This window comes from Ambystoma mexicanum, chromosome 8 (assembly GCF_040938575.1).
Source record: "Ambystoma mexicanum isolate Mex_15411 chromosome 8, UKY_AmexF1_1, whole genome shotgun sequence".
In the NCBI taxonomy this organism is placed as follows: domain Eukaryota; kingdom Metazoa; phylum Chordata; class Amphibia; order Caudata; family Ambystomatidae; genus Ambystoma; species Ambystoma mexicanum.
The window spans coordinates 1,037,654,894-1,037,675,907 of record NC_090929.1 but is presented as its reverse complement, the minus strand read 5'-3'; the positions used below and the strand labels follow the sequence as shown (position 1 = coordinate 1,037,675,907).

General features: G+C 44.8%; 1 protein-coding gene across 13 annotated transcripts in view; it reads left to right on the top strand.

The window, feature by feature from the left end:
* The window catches only part of KCNMA1 (potassium calcium-activated channel subfamily M alpha 1), a 1,925,602-nt gene that overhangs the window by 1,740,496 nt on the left and 164,092 nt on the right, over positions 1–21,014 (top strand). For all 13 annotated transcript variants that reach the window (XM_069610985.1, XM_069610992.1, XM_069610991.1 and 10 more), the window contains one exon: positions 14,908–15,021. In XM_069610985.1, the coding sequence (XP_069467086.1) occupies positions 14,908–15,021 (114 nt within the window). The remainder of the gene's footprint in view (positions 1–14,907; positions 15,022–21,014) is intronic.

Here is a 21,014-nt window from a genome sequence, read left to right as displayed (position 1 = left end):
GAGTGGGCAGAAAATGCGCAGCCTGCTCTGCAGATTTCTTTTGACAAGTGAAAGCATGCTGTGTGGGCGTGCACGCATGCACCGTAGAGGGACTGCAGTTTATCGCCCTGGCTTTTCAATGCATACAGGAGACCATTAGCGCCTATCAATGAGTCCCTCCCGCCAGACTTCCAACTATACATACATGGCTCTCTGACAGTGTCTCAGATTGGACAAAAGGCTATAGGCCATCAAGTGATTCTTACTGGCCTCTTCAATGTTCTGGAGTGGATGATGGGTAATAACGCACGCCTCGTAGCCTGAGAATGTGAAATCTTGTTCCTAAGGATTGCCAGCCCTCGGACCCCTCTTCATTCACCTGGCTCCACAGTAAAAGAAGCCAGGGAACTGCTGGTGTCATAAGCCTGGAAGTGTTGTAGTGCAGGGAAGCTGTGCAGGCGAGTCAGAATAAAGCAACAAATAACAGCTTTTCATGGCCCGCCCCATCCCCCCTACATGGTCATTGTGTACAATAATAAGGAGACACAAGCCAGGTAAGGTGGAAAATTCGTCCGAATGCTTTATTAGACCATAAGATATGCATAGAAACCAAAACCAATGACAACAGAAATAGTATACACATTCTGGGGAACACAGGATCAGGTGAGCAAGGACCCTACTCCCCTGTAGGGCCAATTCGAGGCTGATCCCTGCCGCCCTTCAAACATAAGCTCGCAACTTTTGTTGGACTCTCCGTCGAGCCGTGTCATAGTTTATGATTGCCACTCGTTACCAACTTTATTCCATCGACTTTCTTTTACATTGCCTCACTCTGAGGCGTTAGCTTTGTGTCACTTTTTTGCCCCTTCCTTATGACATTTAGTCCCTTATTTCCTTTGCTTCTTTCGAGCCGTTTGTAGTACTGTGTTGATGTTTCCTCTTTTTATTGCCTTTATGTGCCATAATTGGAGATGTAACGTTTTCCTTGACCCTCTTTGGGGTGGGAGGGAGGTTTTTCTTTTGTACCCCGTGCCCTTCTCCTCGCTGGACCGTGCACCATGCAACGATTAAAGATGTATGCATAGGGGCTGCCTGCCCTCCCAGATATAGGCCAAACTTCGCCTGAAGGGCAGGTAGTCACCTTTTTGTGCCACAAAGGCCCGGTGGTTTCTGTCCGTCAGGACGGAAGGGAAGGGGCCTTTGATCCTAGTGTCAGGGGCTGGGACCCCCTGTCTAACAGGTGGGTGTTAGCTGTCCCAGTCACCTTTGGCAAATCCGGGCGCCAAGTAGTCTGGGTCGCCTTTGTCTTTTTCCTTCTGAGCGCCTTCCTACTCACCTGAGTGCCAATGGAAACACGCCTTCCTAGTCTTGCCCATTTCCTTTATGGGGGGTGAAGCTTCCTTCCCAGAATCCCACCTCCCACCTTATGCCTCTGGGCCTCCCACCTGCAGAGGTTCATGGGAATAAGCCTAGAAGTGTTGTAGTGCGGGGAAGCTTGTGGAAATCTCCATTCCTTCGATTAACAGATGAACCCCGTTGTTGAGAAATAAATCCTTGTTGTTTAATGTAATGGCCCTGTGTTTGATGATCTTGAGGCCTGTGTATGTGCAGAAATTACCTAAAGCCTTGTTCAAATTTCTCCTGGAAATTTCAACTGCCCTTATCACCTTCTTCAGTACTGTCCTTAGCTGGAACCTGCTAAGGGATGTGCCATTTTTACGTCTGAGGAGTTAACCCCCCGCCCCTGAGCATTTGCCGAGGAAGGCTATGGTGTTGCAAATAGTGCAAATAGTTTTTTGTCGTCAATGCAGTACAGCTTAATAATTCTCCCCTTTCCCAATGGATCGGTTTTGGATCTACTAAGTTTGATTGCGATGCATTCTTTCCCCACATTGATGTCTGACACAGCTTGCCCTTCATCCAAATGTGTATTTTTAGATGCTTTTTCACTAATCCTAAAAGCCCCAAAATAGTTCAAAGTGAAAGCTGCTCTGAATAAAGCTGTTTCATAAGTATCACTGCATACCATGTAGATCCAGGTAATCTCCATACACTTTATTTTGTGGCATTGCATTTTTTACTGGGCATGAATGTGATGCAAACATTATAAGTGTTATTGTGTGGCTAGACTGGCCTATATTGTAAAAAATGTCTTGCCACATTAAGAAACTATATGCAGACTGTCACTACTAGTGTCAGTCTATGTATGCTTTATGTGGCATGGAATGATTTATGTGGCATCAAGGTTAAAGTAAACATAATAAGTGTTATTATGTGGATAGACTGACCAACATTAATAGTGCTAGTCTGCATCTACTTTTTTAACGTGGCATACATTTGGTATCCAGGGTAAAGCAAACATGATGAGTGTTATTATGTGCCTAGCTTGGCCTATGGTGTCAGTGTATATTTACTTTCTTACTGTGGCATGGCATTTGCTACTTTCTATGTACCATCAAGGGGAAAGCAAACATGATGAGTGTTATTATATGGCTAGACTGGCTTGTAACGGTTTATTGAGACGCCACCGTCAACACAGGGAGTTCATTCCCTCCCCACAAGAGTGGTTATGCAAAAAACTGTTTAACATATTTTTTTTAGCCCTTTCTCAGACACATATCATGCTCCTTGGATCCCTCTCCCCTGAGCTAACAATGAGCCCAGAACCAGACCAGTGTACGTGAAATATATTGGTATTTAATTGGTATTTATTTCAATTAAAAGTAATAGAAATGAGCACGAAAAGGTCAAAAAATACTTTATCCGTGGCACAACACAATCAACTTCTCTCAGCATAAATAAATCTCAAACATGAGTTAAAAAGAAAACAATCACAATTCTTCACTTTCTGCAATTCATGAAATAATTACACTGATCAATCACAAAGTCACAAAAGCACTTATCGTGTAATGTTGTGCAATTTTGATTTTCCTGCAAGCTTAAAAGGCTGGCAGTAGGATTTCAAAATTGGTAATTATGATTTTGCCCACACTCTTGGCTTAAAATAAACACAGGGCGATTTCTCGGTTTGTTTTTCAGACCTCCCCTTGCTTTGGTCTACCTTGGGAAGTCAGACAGAACTATTGGAATGCTTTGGGGAATTTTGGATTTCAGTAGCCCGCTACTGAAAGGCCTGTGTTGGGGTCAGCTGGACAACAAGGATTACCCAATTCATTTATAGGCTATAGTTTTCAGCACACACTGGAAAGGGAGCTTTGTTAATTTTGAAATTGTAAGAAAATTCACCCCATAGCGTTCTGCCAAATGGGGAATTAATTACAATAATAATTAATATTTTTGGTTAAATAGGCTAAGGAGCTATACGGTTTTGCCCCCCCCACCTCCCGCCCACCATAAAGGGAAAGGATTGAAGGCAAGCAGACTCCACCACCTTTCGGTTTCCCAGGGCTCAGTTCTACTTACAGAGCAAACCTCTGTTTAAGGTTCAGGAAAGCTAGCTGCATCTCAGGACACTCTGGAAAGATAGGGCAGGGGTCTGGTCACTCCACTCTCAAAGATGGCCTCAAGATCCACACCATAGGACCCAGTCAGCTTGAGGCCTTCATAGAGATAGACAGCTCCAACCAGATGCACTCTCAGCAATCTCCTCCTGTGTCTCAGTGTCTCTTTACAGCTGTCAGATGGTACGTTTCAGCAGCATTCCTTATGGTCTGACTCTTCTCTCTGTCCTGTCCCTGGGTGTCTCCTTTTTCTTTGTGTGTCCCCTATCCTAGAGCGGTCCCCCTTATACGGCAGCAATGACACCACCATTTTTAAAATTGTGTAGAAGTACCCTTCAATAATCTGTGCCACTAAGATTGGACAGTTACCCTGCTCTCTCCTCCCAACCCCAGCTTCCAAGTCAAGATTAGTTTAGGGGTCTGGAGCAACATATGGCAATTCCCATTTGTAATCGCCCTTTGTTCTTCTTTCAACCTTTTGGCAAAAACTAGTTATGTATCACAACTTCATAATTTTACTAGAAACTGCCATACTAAACATTTCTGACTCAGCCAATCATGGAGAATTAGATAAGCCGACCACCAAATCCATACCATGTAGCAGGACCATTTGACACATCTCTGCCATTTCCATAAAAAGCAAAGCAGTTATGAATTTGCAAGTTATTAAGCATATCCCTAATTTAATTGTGCAACCGCTCACCAACTCTCACATTTGGAGCATGTGTTAGGACTCACCGCCAGTACAAGGCTGGTAGGGCAGGAGTACGATCAAGAAACCAAACGTAGCTGAAGAGTTCTTCCCACAATTGTAACTCTCTGCTGTGTGAAGTAACAGACAGAAAGATCCAATAGTTGGAAGAGGAGACACACCCACGACATGCCAACTAGAGAGAGGAAAGAAGAGAACAAATCAATACCCAGGAAATCGAACAGTGCCCACTCCAAACCCTGGCACGTGCACCAGCCTGAATAGTCAGCAGGATGACACAGAGAGAGTGGGCGTGATGGAAATCCTCCTCAGTTATGGTCGAATGAATCCACCTGATCAATAAACACAAGAATGTCACTAAACATGTGGAAAGAACAAGAACTGGAACTATAAAGTGCACACTAAGTAGGGTCTTACCAGTGTGGTAGAAAGTTACAGTCTGTAATGGTAGTTCACAAGTTCCGAGTCCAGATCTTCCAACACAAGGCGTCTGATAGTCTTCAGAGGCAACAATCCAGGTTAGACCTACCCTGACGGCACGAGGATGCCTAACAGTTCCATGCAGCTGTTTCCCAGGTGTGGAGATCTAAGGCCTAGCCCGACGGCACAAGGACGCCCATGTTATCACTCTGGTAAGTGTCGTAGTCTCTGGTAGATATCCACTGAGGATGTCACCAGGCTGAGGTAAGTGGAAAGCTGATATCCAGATGAATGGTGAAGATGAGCACTGCAGAAGGAGAACTTGTAGCCGGAACAGAAGTAACTGTGAAGGTAAGGCCCAGGTAGGAACAATGTTGGGCAAATCAGTCCGGTAAGTAGAAAGAGTTCAGTTGTATGTGCGGGCAGTGGAATGTTCGAATCGTGAGGCAGGGGCAATCTGTGGGCAGAAATAAGGATGGTTCACGTGGGGGCTGCAATGTGTTGGATTCGGGAGGAAGTGGCACTCGGTAGGCAGAAATAAGGCCGTGCAGGCTGCAATATGTTGGAATCGGGAGGCAGTGGCAATCCGTAGGCAGAAGTAAGGTTGTTCATGTGCGGGCTGCAATATGTTGGATTCGGGAGGAAGGGGCAGACCTCTAGGCAGAAATAAAGTCGGTTCACCTGCGGGCTGTTCAGAAACTCAGATGGGAAAACGAGCAGTCCTTAACAAGAAAGTGGGTTGGGAGTAGAGGAATCCAAGCCTGCGTGTAAGAACACGCAGCAAACCAAGTTACTAAAACCAACAGGATTAAGCCAAGGAATCCAGGAACGAAGCAAGGTCAAAACAGAATACAATGAAACGAAACGCAAGCAAAGACCGTATTTCCAAAACACTTCAATCAGAAGCAACGGCTGCGGGTCTGGGGGACGGCTTTATTATTTTACCCTCACATGTTTTGTTATCATGTGACTTTCTTCTGATGCCATTGCGATGCGTAGCAAGCGTCCATTGTTGCCATGGCAACAAATAACGTGCCAGAAATTGAGCTGTTCTATATAATGGATGAGACGTTTTACACAAAGGAAATGCTGTTTTCTTTGCATGGGTTTTGATTATTGGAGGGATAGCATTGGTGCGAAGTACCTTGTGCATCCGCAAAGGTTAGTGATTCCTGACAGCATGTTCAGATCAGCCAGAAACCTAGCTTAACTGGCCACTACAGTCCTGAGAGTCACAGGCAGAAGAATTTTATATCCCCTAAAATCGCCTGGATATTACATAGAAAATGGTACAAAATGAAATCAATCCGCCTTATGGTTGCTGAGAAAAAGGACTAAATGATAATAGTCCTTTTAAATTAATTGTGAATCTTCATGTCAGACAAATGGCAATTTCTGCCTTGCATCCATTTGTTTTCACTGGGTCAACCTGCACTTTAATCAGTCTCCTTTGTGTTGGAAGCTTGCTCTTCGAAGTGGGTGGCCCCATTTTCACACATATTAGTCATGCAGCAACCACATGGTAACTTTTCTTGAAGTCAATACTTTCACAGCCAGCAGGTCTGGAGAACACTGAATTTTGACACCTTTAGCGGGTCATTTTAATGCAATTGGTCATTAGATGGGTGATGTGACATCCAGACTGGAAGTGGGAGATATTGTTGTGCAGTTTTTTTTTTTCTCACAGCCAGCAAAAGGCTTTGCCTGGGACTGACATTTTCCACGAAGACAAAGTGGCTCTTCATTTGTCACTGGAGTTTTGTGGGGTGGGTGAAACATAATATACATTGCATTTGGCCAAACCACACATCATGTTTTGTTTTCCTAACATTTTTCTGTGAGAAGTGATATTTTTTCACTTTTACTTTTTAAAAGAGTTTTTATTTGCACACACCTGCGCAGGCCATTTTTGTTTTCAATGTGTAAAATTCATGGTTTCCATGTGACAGGGATCTTTGATTCCTCCGTCTTTTGTAAATGAAAATGCTGCTTATTCAATGGTAATGACAGGCAGGCCCCTTTCCACATTGCTCTTTAATTGAAAAACAAAGGCCAGGTCGTTTTGTTTCAGTATTTGAAATCTTGCTATTCATTTGAAAAGGACTTCTGTTTGGGGCCTTTAAATGCACCCCACATGCTTAGATTGGTGGCTCCAGTCTACCATGTATTATTTGTGTGTCTGGCATTTTTGTACTCCGTACCAAGGGAAAAAGCAAACATAAGTGTGATTACGCAGTACACTGTCCTATCTTTTTTCTGCGGCATGGCATTTTTTAGTGGCTCAGAGTCCTTGTATGCTAATATTGGCTTTCATTGGTGCAGCAGGCATGGACATGCATGGACACAGCTGGCATGTAAATGTTTTATATACATGCATATGGTGTAGGCAAAGGCATCATGAAAATGTGTTAGAAAATAGTCCTGTGCACTGTTGGAGACTTGCATCTATTGATTTTTTTTTGTATGTGCTACCTTACAACACTAATTTCAAAACTGTGTGGCTTTTAATAAATTTTATCAAAGAAAGTGCTGAAAAATGCACCCTTTAATCCATTATTTTAAAAAGGTCTTGGGGAGAACCCATCAAGCGCCCTTTGTTTAATTTGGACTCCTGAGCTGCACTGGCTCGCTCCCGCATATTACGCACATATATGTACGCCCCTCCAGTTAAAAAAATTCACCAGTCGCCACTGCTCTTCACTCTCGCAAGATCTCGGCAGTGCCGCCGATCTCTTAAGTCTAGTACTCGATATTGATGTTTAAGGTAATTATACGAACACTGTAGAATTAGTTCCGGGCAGTTTCTTATATGACGTTTGGAGTCACCTATTTGCGGAGGTCCTATCATCTAACATGCGTCTCTCCCACAGGGAGATTACCACAGAGGCCATTGAGTTGCCTGCAACCCAGGGTTGTACCCCTTTTCCATTATGCTACTTCCGCTCCAAACACTCCCAGCTTTCTTCCATTTCACTACCTCCGAACATTAATAACAAAACGTGTGATGGCTTTAAGCGTGGATAGAAACATAAGAAAAATGGTAAGCAGGAGGGCAGGGCACTGAGAAGGGCCATCACACACCTAGACAGGCCTCGCGGCTGTTGGGGAATGAAATCTTGAAAGAGCAGAGCTAGTGTTTTTCTCCGAAGGGGCGAAATATCGTGTTGTTCATAGCGCGCAGCCTGAAGTCCTCGCAGCATTACACTTGCAATTGCTTGACGCGCCAGGCTGCATTTTCTCCCAAGTCAGCATTTGATGATGGATGTCAAAACACAGCCCATGTATAATGCATCTGGCACCACCGATTTAAGGTGTTTACTTGTCAGGCTGAGGAAACTTAAAAAACGTCATATTCACTGAATCCTCGCGGCTGTCACTTGTCATTTCTACAGCGCCTTTGATGGAAGACCTGGATAAAACTGTTTAGTCCCTTTGCGCGTTCCTTCCGCGGGAGGGAGAGAGACAGCTTGTAAGGTGTTTGCTGTGGCTTGGACCATATGTTTAGCAGCAAGTAGGGCCTGAGGGGCTGCGCGCGCGGGACCCTCCCGCTTCCTGGTCTCGCGCGCGGGCGCTGACGCAGCACGTACAGCGGCAGTGGCGGCCTCTGAAAAGGCGTCCTCACGGCAGCTTGTCCTGCGTGGTGTGTAGAAGCATATTCTACGTATCTAGTGCATTGACGCCTGTTGGTATAATTGAAAACCTGACATCACCGTGACTGATATGAAGCAGCTACTCACACCACAATTATTCCGCACTATGTTTGCACGAATTGCAGAAACTTTGCACCAGTGTGAGTGCAATTGTGAAACGTGTTAGTACTGAGGTAAAAATAACTTTCTGCAAAAAGTCTAATATTTCAATACATTCTTGCACCTGGGAAAAGTTTGCCCTTGTGCTATTACCATTTCTTATTAGCACAAGGGCAAACATTGTCCCACTGCAAACGTGCATTGAAAGAATATGGGCCTCATCACGAGTTGGGTGGTATCCTAGAGGTATTACCGCCGGGACACCACCCGTGTTCATAGCGTTACCGCCTGCGTTACCATTACTGCCCAAGGTTTGGGCAGTAATGGGTATTCCCCATTCAGCATTGAGTCCAATGGATCCAATGGGGCATTTCTGGCGAAATTATCGCGCGCTAATAGCGCCTGAAAATTGGCATTTTTCTGGCGCATTTACCCCCAGCTTGTAGCTAGGGGTAAATGCTGCCAGACTCATGTTTGGATGGACCCTTAAATGCGGCAGTAATAACGTTGATGAGGCCCTATGTTTTTTAAACGAGCTATTTTTGTCCTTTTGCTAATACCATGCAAAATTACACTTGCAATGGTACAATCTTTCTACAACAAGGCCTCAGGTGTCCACTGAATACACAATATATGACTCTAGCATGACTGACAATCCCCACACGCACACTCTTCAAAGGGATCTTCTTATCACATGGCAGAGGCTAGATGCTTATAGTTAATGCATGGAAAATAAGCAAACATTTAGTGAGTTTACGCCAAAGATACAAAAGGGTTATGGGCCTCACACCTACAATAATTTAGTGGGTTTTGGTTCAGGAAAAGTCCAAACATTATGTTTTGACTCTTGATATGCCCTTCCATTTTTTTATATTATGTACACCTGAGCAACGTGTTTTGTTTCTTAACTGGGTTATTGCCCAGTCAGGTAATCAGAGGCACCGCTTGTATTTTCCTTTCATATACAGTATCTAGAATGTCTTCTGACATTTTGCAAAATGTTAAGTCTTGCTTGACATAGAAAACACGAGATGGTGTCTATACACATTATAGTCACATGTGGATTGTCTTATGCTAACATGCTACATAATGTAAATCACATTATCATCTGACCACTCTTTCTAAACTGGAGCACGGACCACAACAGTGATATCTGACGTCCAGGTAAGGGACCATGACCAACTACCATTTCTGGTGTTAACATGGGTTTACCAATGGAGAGAGCAATATATGATGCATTATCTAAAAGGTCACATATTTCTGGATAAAGGGCCTTAAAATTACTAAATTACTTAATCAAATGCCTCCTCTGCATCAATCTGGGCTACCTATATGCACACACAATAGAAACTGAACCTCCTCATGACACAGGGTTAACAGGCGTCCCATTTTTCACCAACTGTCCCAGAATAAGGCCCTCTGTCCCCATTCCCGAGAGTATTTTTTAATTTAAAAACCCTGTCCGGTTTTAGGGAAAGGGAAGCCCAATGCTTGTTAAAAAATTGTTCAACACAACGGCTATGAAGCAAATAAAATTTGGATTAATTTGGAAATTTTACATTTTTACAAATTCTCTGCTTTCTGAGGGTGGGCTCCAGCACCCAACCTTTCAGTTGACAACAATATCAATTAGTGGACTGTGCCACAGCTCCTGCTTGGGAAAGGTCAACCTAGCAAGGCCTGTAATTGCAAACAGACCAAAAGCTCATCTTTTAAACATGCTTACAGTCATAGGGCCTCATTACGACCCTGGCGGTAAGGGGTTAGCGCCAGCGTTAGCTGCGCCGACCCCTTACCGCCAATTACGAGTTCCCTTTCCGCCATGGCGGTTTTTACACCTGCTTTTAGCGGGTGTAAAAAACCATGGCGGTAAGGGAACTTGGTGTTAATTACGCCACCGTAATTTACGGTGGCGTAATTAACGCCTTCCCCACTCCCATTATGCCCTATGGGGCAAAAATGGGAATGGGGAAGGGTAAATGGGGATTGGGGATTTACCGCCCCGCCAAGGTCGGAATGGGGCGGTAAATCCCCTTACCGCCATGGCGTTAACGTAGTTAGCACCATGGCGGTAAAGTCACGGCCCTGGCGGTAACTTACCGCCAGGGTCGTAATGAGGCCCATAGACAAACCCACGCAGTTTCTATCCAGAGGAATGATTGAAATCCTCCCCCTACCCATTTTACCCACTACTGAACAGTATTCATGGAAGTCACTGTCAAATTGTAGTCCTACTTTTATGTTGGTGAACTGTCCCAGGTTTTTATTTTGAAAACCTGGTCACCCTACAATGACAGGAGCTTTTAAGCAGCTCAGAGCAATACCTCTATCCCCCTACACTACCGAAGACTGAATTATATACAGGTCAGTTCAAAGGCATGCAGGTTAAGCAGTTCCTTAGATTAGGCAGGATGTCCTGTGAGATCCACCCATTTTCCAGGTGATGATATATCAGGTGATTTCTGGATGGTTGATTTGAAACAGAAACAGATCACTGGTAGAATTTGGTAATCTTGGGCAATCAGGCGCCTCATTGGACACAAAGGTTGAAGCTCAGTTCCTCAGCGGCCAGAATGTGGCAGTGTGGTAGTCTATGCTTCTGCACCAGTGCTGTTCTTGAAGCATGACACCAACTGCACCAGTGCTGTTCTTGAAGGATGACACCAAGTGTGCAAATAAAGTTGGTTTCTTGGATTCATGATATAAGGGCACAGGGGGTATTGGCTGGTAGGACTGTGCGCAACACGTTTCCCATGCTGGCATGCCCAGCTTCTCCAGCAGATGCTTGTGGTCTGGTGCAGAAGGCATGTGACCTAGCAGTTCAGGCTGGATTGCCCCTTTTCGGGGTGGGACAAAGCCTGGTTTGCACATGGCCTTTCCTCTTTTGTACTGGCTTGGCAGGTGAAGAACGATGGTCTGGAGGGTTGCCTAGAGCAATGCCAGAGGTTAAGATTAGTACCAAATCTTCCAGCCATCACCCCTTTTGTTTTGCTGCAGCTTCTCCAGCTCTGTATTGCTGGTAAATCTGGCAAATCTGACACTACGCAGATGATAGCCAGGAGTTGATCTGAAGAGCTCATTTGGTGGTAATGGGGGAAAATACCATAAATGCCGTGACTCCCATCTTGAACTGTTTAAGAACCGAATCTGTCAGCAAATGGAATAACACTTTTCTACTGTGAGGGGAGGTGGGGGGTCGGGATTCTGCAAATGCGATGCTGACCCCACTACCATGCTAGCTTTGGATGGAGAAGATCTCCAGAGATAGACTTGCTTGCCTCCCAAGGCAGGAATATGAAAATTTCAGTCTTAATGGTCGTAAATATGTGAAATAAATTGTAATCCCTGAAGAAGAGCCTTTCTGCTAGATATGGAGTTCTTACCTTCAAGTGTTTCTATCCCAATGTTTTCAAAGGCATCCAGTGTCAGAGAAGGGCATCCTTCTGGTGTGGTATAAGAACTGTAGTGTGGTCACCTGGCACTGCCTTAGGGAACATGATCGCCTGTTATGGCAGACTGGGGTCATCTTCCTCAGAGCTGGGTGTAAATACTGCCAAACCTGTGATTTGGCGGACCCTTAAATGCGGTGGTAATAGCGTTACCGCCGCATTTAAGGGTTACCGCCCAACTCGTGATGACCCTGTAAGTATTGACCTGGTGGAGACCCTACAATGCTTTCAAATGTTTTTTTATTAAGCTTGTTTTCCATACAAACCCTCTTCTGCTTTGCAATCAGACAAATCACAACTTCCAAAAGGGGTTTGTGCCTCAGCATAAGCTTTGCTCCTTTGTTTGTTCTTTGAAGTATTATTTGCAATGGTAGCAGGACTATTCTACTGAGCAGTGCCAACACCCCTGCTTGATAGGAAAATACCCTAATAACTTTGGGTGGAACCGAATAATCCACCCACATACGGTAGTTAGGTAGAATAGGCCAAACAGAGGAATTTGTCACAGCCAGTTAAGCAGTCCAAGCGATTCTGGGACGTCATTTCACCAAAATGCCAGTGGTAGCAGAAGTGACATCATACAACCCTTGACCTCTGATGATATCACAAGAGGTGATGTCATTTGACCCCATGCCGAAGTGATATCACGGGAAGCGACGGAACACGACCTTTCACCTCTTGACAAAACAGGAAGTGGTATCACATAGCATTGTTCCTAAGTACAGTATGGAAAATATGGTCACGATATCACTATGATGTGATATACATTTCATACAAGAATGGATCGCCATATGTATCAAATTACTGTGAATGCAAGCAGATGTCCATGGCCAAATGATAATGATGTGTTATTATATAGCAGTTACGCTTAAGCGTTTTATATAGAATACATACAATATCACCCAACCTGTGTTGGGACTCATTTATCGACCTCAGGAGGATGAAAGGCAGAGTTGAGGTGTTTAATAACAGACTAAATCAGTGACTCACCCCCTGAAGTGTGCCTGAAATAAACCTTTAATGAGTCTAGCAATTATTGTATAGAATTCCAGAAAGGCAAATTATTTGGTATTCCTATTCTTTCTTATTTAGGATCACTGCTGAAAGTGTTAGACTTGTGGAACCCCTGTTCTTTTTTTGTCTTTTTTATTTTTTAAGAGGCCTGAACAAGAAAGCCAGCCACTCCAGAAGCAAAGAGCCACATGGTGCTGGCCGCAACCCAGGAACTTGCATTTAAATATATATATATATTTTTTTTTAAGTGTCATTTTTCCCCGTTTTTTAAGGGGTAGCAAGGGAGATCACAGGGGTAGCAAGGGAGACCTCAAGGGTTGCACTTGCGACCCCTGGCGACCCCCAAATGACATCCCTGAAGCGATTCATTCAGGATTCAGGAGGTATCTGATAACGGTGCGTCCTCCCAACGCTTTACACAAAATGAAAGGGATCGCCAGGGATTGAGGCAATGTGTGGAAGCTGTGGAATTGAAACAAAGAGAACTGACTCCTGTAGAAGATGCACTTCTAAATCTGTGCCTCAATACACTCACCTGCTGTAGCGATCCAAGCTGCCACCGCATAATCTTTGGAAAAGCACACCACCACGCAGGCGTGATGACTAGAATTACTAGAATTGGACTATAATCGATCTCAGGTGGTGGAAACAAATTCGGCGTCTGCCTCCAAGATCTCCTCGCAGAAAGGAACTGAGCCTCCTCCCCGAGTTCCGATGTGCAAAATACAAACGTGCACTCATGAGAATGGATCGGAATGAACTTTGGTGTCCATTTCACACGCCTCCCCTCAGGATCGCTTATTTTCATCCCATTCCCTGTCTAGGGCCCTGGCAACGTGCACAATGCTCCATAGCCATGGCTAGGCGCCTGCTTGAAACATGCCCAAAATAAATACAGGGATATGGGATGCCCCAGAGGCCTCCGACTGGGCCAAGCCTACACAGAAGAGCTGTTCATCTGTCTTTTCCACCATCTGCACCTATCAAATGCAGCATCTCTAGCACTGCCCCCACAATGTGACAGGAATCCCACACACCGAGAAAGAACAGGCCTGAGTCATGATTATGTCTGGACTTGTCTCTAAGTGACTTCCCTTGAACTAAGGACTGAGGAGGGGAATGCTGTAGCCTGCCCACCTTAAGTAACTCAGAGGATCACCACTGGAGAACTGAATTCTTTTATTTTTTTGATTGTAATAATATATCGCCTGAACAGGGGTTTCTTTCTGTATGCATGATAAGCTTCTTGTCTTTTAGGGAGTGAATCACTTTGAAACAAGACTCTCGCAAGTTTCGCCATCGTCCAATCACCTGGGACTCCATAGCTGACTTGGGCTTCTGGGACATCCTGTTTATTGCTATGCCATTGCACACTGTGGGTCTCATCAGAGTGCGACTAGCTCTTGCTCACTGAAACTAGACTCTAGCCGGGCCCATAGCACATGCTTTCACTGCTTCATCCTCCATGGGGACCGTAGACCAAGCCCGTAAACCCCAATACCAGTCTAGGACCTCCCAGAACCTACCCCACTGGGCTCAGATTAGGGTTCCTTTCCCATTGGGTCCAAACTCCCCTCCTGGCTCCCCACCATAGACTCTCCTCTCCAGCCACATGATGAAGTGATACAAAGCCATTCATGGCCTTCTCCCAGGCCCCTCCTACTGTGTCTTTCTATTGACTGTCACCAGAGATATCGCTTATATCATGTGTTCTGCATGTGCCACTGGCGTTGCCTCAGAGCGGTGAGAAGTTAGGTAGAGAGGCAGTGATGTATACCGCCACCTAGGTGTGCCGGTGTACGGGGCGGGATTAGAGTATGGTAGATGGGGTGCGTAGTGTTCAGAGAGGGGCTTGGAATGTACTGAGTGATGTCTGCTGCGTTCATGTCAGAACGTCCTGGGTCTAAGGTGCCAGAGTACCTATGTTATATGTTATAGAAAGTAACCATATAAGGCTTTAGGGAAGTGGCAGGTTTGCTAATTGCGCATTCTTTCTTCAGCCAGCTGTACAGTGTTATCGAGTTTCTTTGTTTGTAAATGTGCATTTACCGTTCAATGCATGATGTACTTCCTGTTCCTGATGATGCGTCTGTGTGGTTTTTTGATGGCATGTTTTATCCTAGGGTTCACACCGCCGGGAATGGACAGGTCCTCGCCTGACAACAGTCCGGTCCACGGTTTGGTTCGGCAGGCATCCATCACGACAGGAGCCAACATCCCTATAATCACGGAGCTAGGTAAGTGTCTGCTCGGCGTGGCAGTGCTGCTTGCAATGCACTGTAGTGCACTCTGCCATTACAGAGAAGAGCGGTCATAACTCTCCTGCTATGATGAAACACAGATTTGGAAATTGCTGACACTTGCAGCACCATACGTCTTACATGAGGTGGGGTATATACAGAGTGGGGTTATACCCATCACCATCCTCGGCTGCATGATAAGTGCACTGCAGGTTCTGGGAGTAATACTCAAGAAACACTATGGCCATCCTACATTTTCACCACAGGTACTGCAAAACTAGACCGGAATTACACTGAGATCGCACAGCCAATCAGTGCTTGATTACAGTGAATGTTGTAGATTAACATTGAAGCTCTACACTGTATTGGTGGCAGTGCAATGATATACCTACAAAAACTATTGATGGGAAATTGTGAACAGTAAGGCAATGATGTCATATTAATGGTCTCTGGTATTCATTGCCAAAGTTGTGTATTTACTCACCTTCCGTTTGTGAACTCCCATGCATGCATAATGTATTCACTCAGAGGTGTAGCCTGCATTTGCGATCCTGCATACATGTTCTTAATCTGCCACTGAACATGTTCCCCTTCTAGAGGTCCCCAGTGGCACATGTCCTTAGCAGCTTCCCACGTTCACTAATGACACCTGAGGGCACCTCATACAACAGCAGATTCTAGGGGGCCATTATCAAGCAGCTGGCCATGGTGTGCCAATTCAGTGTTGGATGTAACACACCCTGTATCTCCCTCTTACCCCGTCCCAAAAAAAGAAAGCTTATACACCTCGACCCTGGCACTCCGGCATGTCTCCCTTTCTGTCGGCAGACATCCATGAGAATCTTTTCTTGGCCACCACAGAAAGTACACAACATAGAAGTCACTTTTAACATTTAATGTCCTTTCTTTACAATAGTCAAACCTGCAGCATAGAGTATTCTATTATCTGTGCCTCCAATGTGAGATAGTGCTCTGTCCACTCTCTTCGATGGGATTGTGCTGGTCCTTGCAGTGCTAGTGAGATGACATCTACCTGAGTCGCGCCACTCCAAAAATAACCACATTGTATACAGTCAGTGTCAGCCTTAGTGGCGGCAGCGCCCCAGCAGTGAAATACAAATTTGGAGCCCCTTCCCCCCGCCATCCTGGTCAATGCCGGGGAGGGTGGCACTGGCACATTTTTTTTACTCCTGGCCCCACGCCAGAGCAGGGAGTTAATCACTGGACTAGGGTGCCGATACGAAAGCATCAGCACTCAATTCTAATGAAAACCACTCTGCTCTTGGGTCGGAGTGGGGAGGTAATCACCTCAATAGGGTGCAGATGCAAAAGCAGCCGCACCCTATTGTTATTAAATGTGCCCCGCCCCCATGCTAGAAAACCCGGCACCGACACAAGAGCGGGGCGAATTTAAATTCAATAGTGCAGCTGCCATGCCTTCTCCCACCATGCCAGCTTGGGAAAACCCTTGTAGACTCCCCTGAGCTGGCATGGCGGGGCGCTAATGGTGCCCCAGGCAGTCGCCTCGGCGGCCCTGCCTTAAGACAGGCCCTACATACAGCCCAATAGTGCGCTCTTCACTCTTCTTTGGAGGAATTCTTGGTGGCTCTGAAATTCCTGTACTGACTACCGATCTAAGAACCCACAGATTTCATAGGTTTCTTCCAACCTGAGAAGCTTTACCCAACCTCGCCCCACATTACGTCGCTGGAGCGTTTCTATCCCACCCGCCTCCTGACCGGACACCCAAAGCACGCCTCCCAAACCAGCTCTTCTTCCAGGGAATGAGATACAAAGATATTGTGGGGATGATCCCCTGATCTCGGGAGCTTTATCCCCTTACATCTCCACCTTGAATTTGCAACACAAATTTCCAAAGAGCACTGAAAACACACCTTCTGCACTCAACCTTCTGAATCTGAACATCCCAGCACTCTAGTTCAGATCAACTCTTGAACTACCCCTCCATTACTGCACCCTCTCCAATTCGTCTACATCACCCCGTTACTTCTGACAGAGAGTTTCCCATACTTTCTAGGTGATAACAACATCTCTAAATCATGACAGGAATTATTTAAATGGGCCCAAGGGATCCCCCCAATACCAAAGCTCTCTGGAGATGCCTTAGGGAGGTGCACCTCCTTGCTTCCTTTCCAAGTAGAGGGTATCCTCTGAGAAGACTAGATCAATGGTAATCATTGGCATCCTCGTTGGGCACCTGGTGTTCGGGCTGGTGGCAAACAGATCTGCCATCTCATCCTACTGGAGCACCTCGTTGATGAAGGCCATGTTTCAATGTTTACTTTCTCACTGCCTCAAGAAGGAAACCACCTTGTGTGTGCCACATGGTTTTTGTAACTTCTTTAGGGTAAAATCTCTGTTTCTAAGAAAGTGTCTGTGATTCAGATGTTGTGGATGCACTTGAGGTTGGCATGTATTTGTGGAAGTGTGTTTTAGATACTTTTTAGGTTTTACTCTTCCCAAGGAGACCAAAAGCTCTGAACAGATCAAAGACAACATTTGCTCCATGCAACTTAGCTTTAAAATCTTCGCTATCACATGCGACGAAAAATCCCTGCTTTAAATTCCTCACAGTTAATAAAGAGCCTTGACTCGCACCTCTCCAGCTCGATGCTCAGAAAGACTACACTTACCCTTTCTTGCCTTCCCTAACAACACTGCCATTTGAAAAGGCACTCAGGGGGTCTCATGGACCACCTTCAAGTCGCCCACAAAATCGCCTTCTTAGTATGAAAGTCACACCTCTCTAATTAGGAGTGAACCAAAGGTTGGCTTCCAGACTCATAGCTACATATTTAAAGATGACACATTTTGATTGTCTGCCCCAAACAATTTCAGAATTCAGAAGTGTTTAGACTTTTGCATGCTTGTGTATTGCTACTTTCTCGATTGCTGTTAATGTACGAAAAAATAATTGTGCTGATAAAATGGGAATGGGGAGAGAAATAAAATGGGAAGGAAATGTGCAAGATTGATTTTCATAGAATGTATAATGCATGATTGTTAAGTTCTGGAGCTGTATTTATCAAACTGTCTGAAAATGTGGCCATCTATCTAGGAAGATACTAATACATGCTATCCTATGATCCCTTAGTTGTAATCATGAAAACCCCACCCCATGCTCACTTCCATGCTTGTGTAAGGCACGGTCAAGTCAAGTGTAAATTAGTAAGCACCACCACCCACAACGCATCCACAAGAAAACACCAGCATGCACAGATTAATAGTTGCCTCTGGTCTCTAAAGGACCCAAATGCATCTAGAATATAAACCACTTCTCAATCGCATTCTGTAATTACATGTCGGTACATAGGAGCTAATCTGTATCGAGGTTGTAACGGCAATGGAAGGCGTAAAAGCCGTCCGTAGGGCTTTTATCCCTTCCATTAACATCATGCCCCCATACCCCATTATCGTCCATTTGTATGGTGGAGAGGAGGGGTGGAATGCAACTTGCGTTTTCGTCGCCTCCCATTCTCTCCACCATACACATGCCCTGGCATTTGCGCCATTATGCATTTTCATGCAGGCCCAATTGCTGGTGGATCCCTATGGACCTCGTTGGCTCTATGCACCAGCATAGACCAGGCGAAATCCATCGGGATCCATTGTGCACACTGTTTGACAGGCAACGTGTACAATTAAGTGCTGGCTACCATGCTCACATGGTGGCAGGCAGTGTTTACAATTACAATTAAGCATTGCCTGCCATGCTCGTATAGCAGGCAGTGTTTACAATTACAATTAAATGCTGCCTAACATTTGTGCATGTCAGGCAGCATTTCATTGTAAATGCTGCCTGCCATGCGAGCATGGTAGGCAGCGTTTACTCATTTGCATGGCAGAGTGCAAATGTGCAGAGAAAAAGCGCAGTACACGATTAAACTGAGATCCTACTCATCGGCTCCAAATTAGGACTTAACAAGCTAGACCCTAAATACTCCTCCTTTGATATTGATGGCAACCTCTTCAAAGTTGACAAGGTAGCAAAAACCTTAGGTTTTTATCTAGACTCTGCCTTAATCCTTCAGAGACAAATTAACGCCACTGCTTCCTCGACAGCATGTACATCAAAATTCATAAATGCTTGCGGACCATTCTTGAACACGAACAGTTGTCTCACTCTTGCAAGAGCTAGAGACCAAGTACGGATAACGGGTCACACAGTCGCTCTCATGGGGCCCAGTATGGGCAAGAAAACTTTAAAGAATACCAACAGCAAGTTCTGTCCTAGTATCTAAACGTAGTGTGCTTATTCAAATACACAGAGTCTGATGGTTTTTATCCAGATGGTGATTTATCCAAAGTAAAATCAAAACAAAGCTGTCACTAATAGCTTCTTAGTGAGGGAGCATTTGCCGCAACATATATGTAGTACAGACTTAATGCCAATGCATTTCGAAAGTAAATTCCTTCTTCAGAGCAAGTCTAATACATTTCAAGTAATTAACATAATGCACCAATGTAAGTAAAGCAAATCACAAAAAAAACACATTGCACAAGTATAAGGAATAATAATATAGATGATATTAACATACCATTCAGTAGAGATCCCCATGGAAACCAAGAAAAAAAGGGGTAAAAACAATAATGAATTTCATGTTTAAGGAATAACAAAAATCAAAAAACCACAAAGGGTAAGAGTCTATTGCCCCCCCCCCCTGTGGACCCCATCACATTTAGTCTTTTTTCTATATCCATTAATTTTCTTTTTTCTTTTTTTGAATTTAATGTATTTCTATACATGATATAATGTGGTTATGCTTATTTCATTGATCCTCGCAGGCCACTACCTGCTTTTCACTTAGTTTTGTGGCCACCGGCTTTTTCAGCTCACCAGTGGTCACGTGCGCTATTAGAATGCCGTTGTCTGGGCAACCGCCTAACACGGCAGCCCAAGATACCTCCCGGCGACAGCTCGCTGTAATCTTCACCCGCTGGAGTTTTTCACCCGCTCCGTGTGGATTCAGGTAATCTCTTCTCCCGCGGCCCGAGCGGGATACACGTTTAGACACTGCCTGCGCTTTGCACGCGGTGTTAGTGACAGCTTTGTTTTGATTTTACTTTGGATAAATCACCATCTGGATAAAAACCATCATACTCTTTGTATTTGAATAAGCACACTACGTTTAGATACTAGAACAGAACTTGCTTTTGGTATTCTTTAAAGTTTTCTTGCCCGTACTGGGCCCCATAAGAGCGACTGTGTGACCCGGTATCCCTACTTGGTCTCTAGCTACTGCTGCAATTTTGAGTCAGGGTGTCTCCAGACTTGTCGCAGTCTGCTCGTTCTGAACCTCAATTTTGAACATTTAACTTGCACCTTTACATTGACGTTTGTTTTTGAGAGATTTTGAACCCATGGTGCCCACTCACTTCCCTGTTCACTCTTGCAAGAGAGCCCTTATACTGTCCAAATTGGACTATTGCAATACTCTCTATTTGGGCACCAGTCAAAGGAATCTGCACAAGTTACAAATACTGCAAAATAATGCGCTTAGAGCTGTCCTCAATATCCCGGCTCTAATCACATTACACAAATTAGACAAAATTCCAACTGGCTCCCTATCCAAGATAGGATCACCTTCAGAACTCTCATGATCATGCAGAAGTGCCTCAACAACTCAGCACCTAAGTACTTGCTGAACAAATTCTCTCTGAAGGAGTCTTCCAGGCCTACTAGAACAAATTATGCCCATTGTCTAAACATTCCAACATTCAAACTTAGCAAAGCTAGAGGCTCCAGCTTCCTGGTGTTAGCGGCCAAGACTTGGAACAAGCTCCCACCTGCACTAAGAACCGACCCTGTGTTTCTCTCATTTCGAAAAAAAAAAAATCTTGCTACTCTCACAATTTAACTAAATAACCTCCATTCTCTATCGTGACTTCCAGACGCAGCAACCCTCTTGACCATGCCCGTAGCCTAGGTTTATTACTTTCACCGGCTACCTTGGCCAGCTGAATTCCTA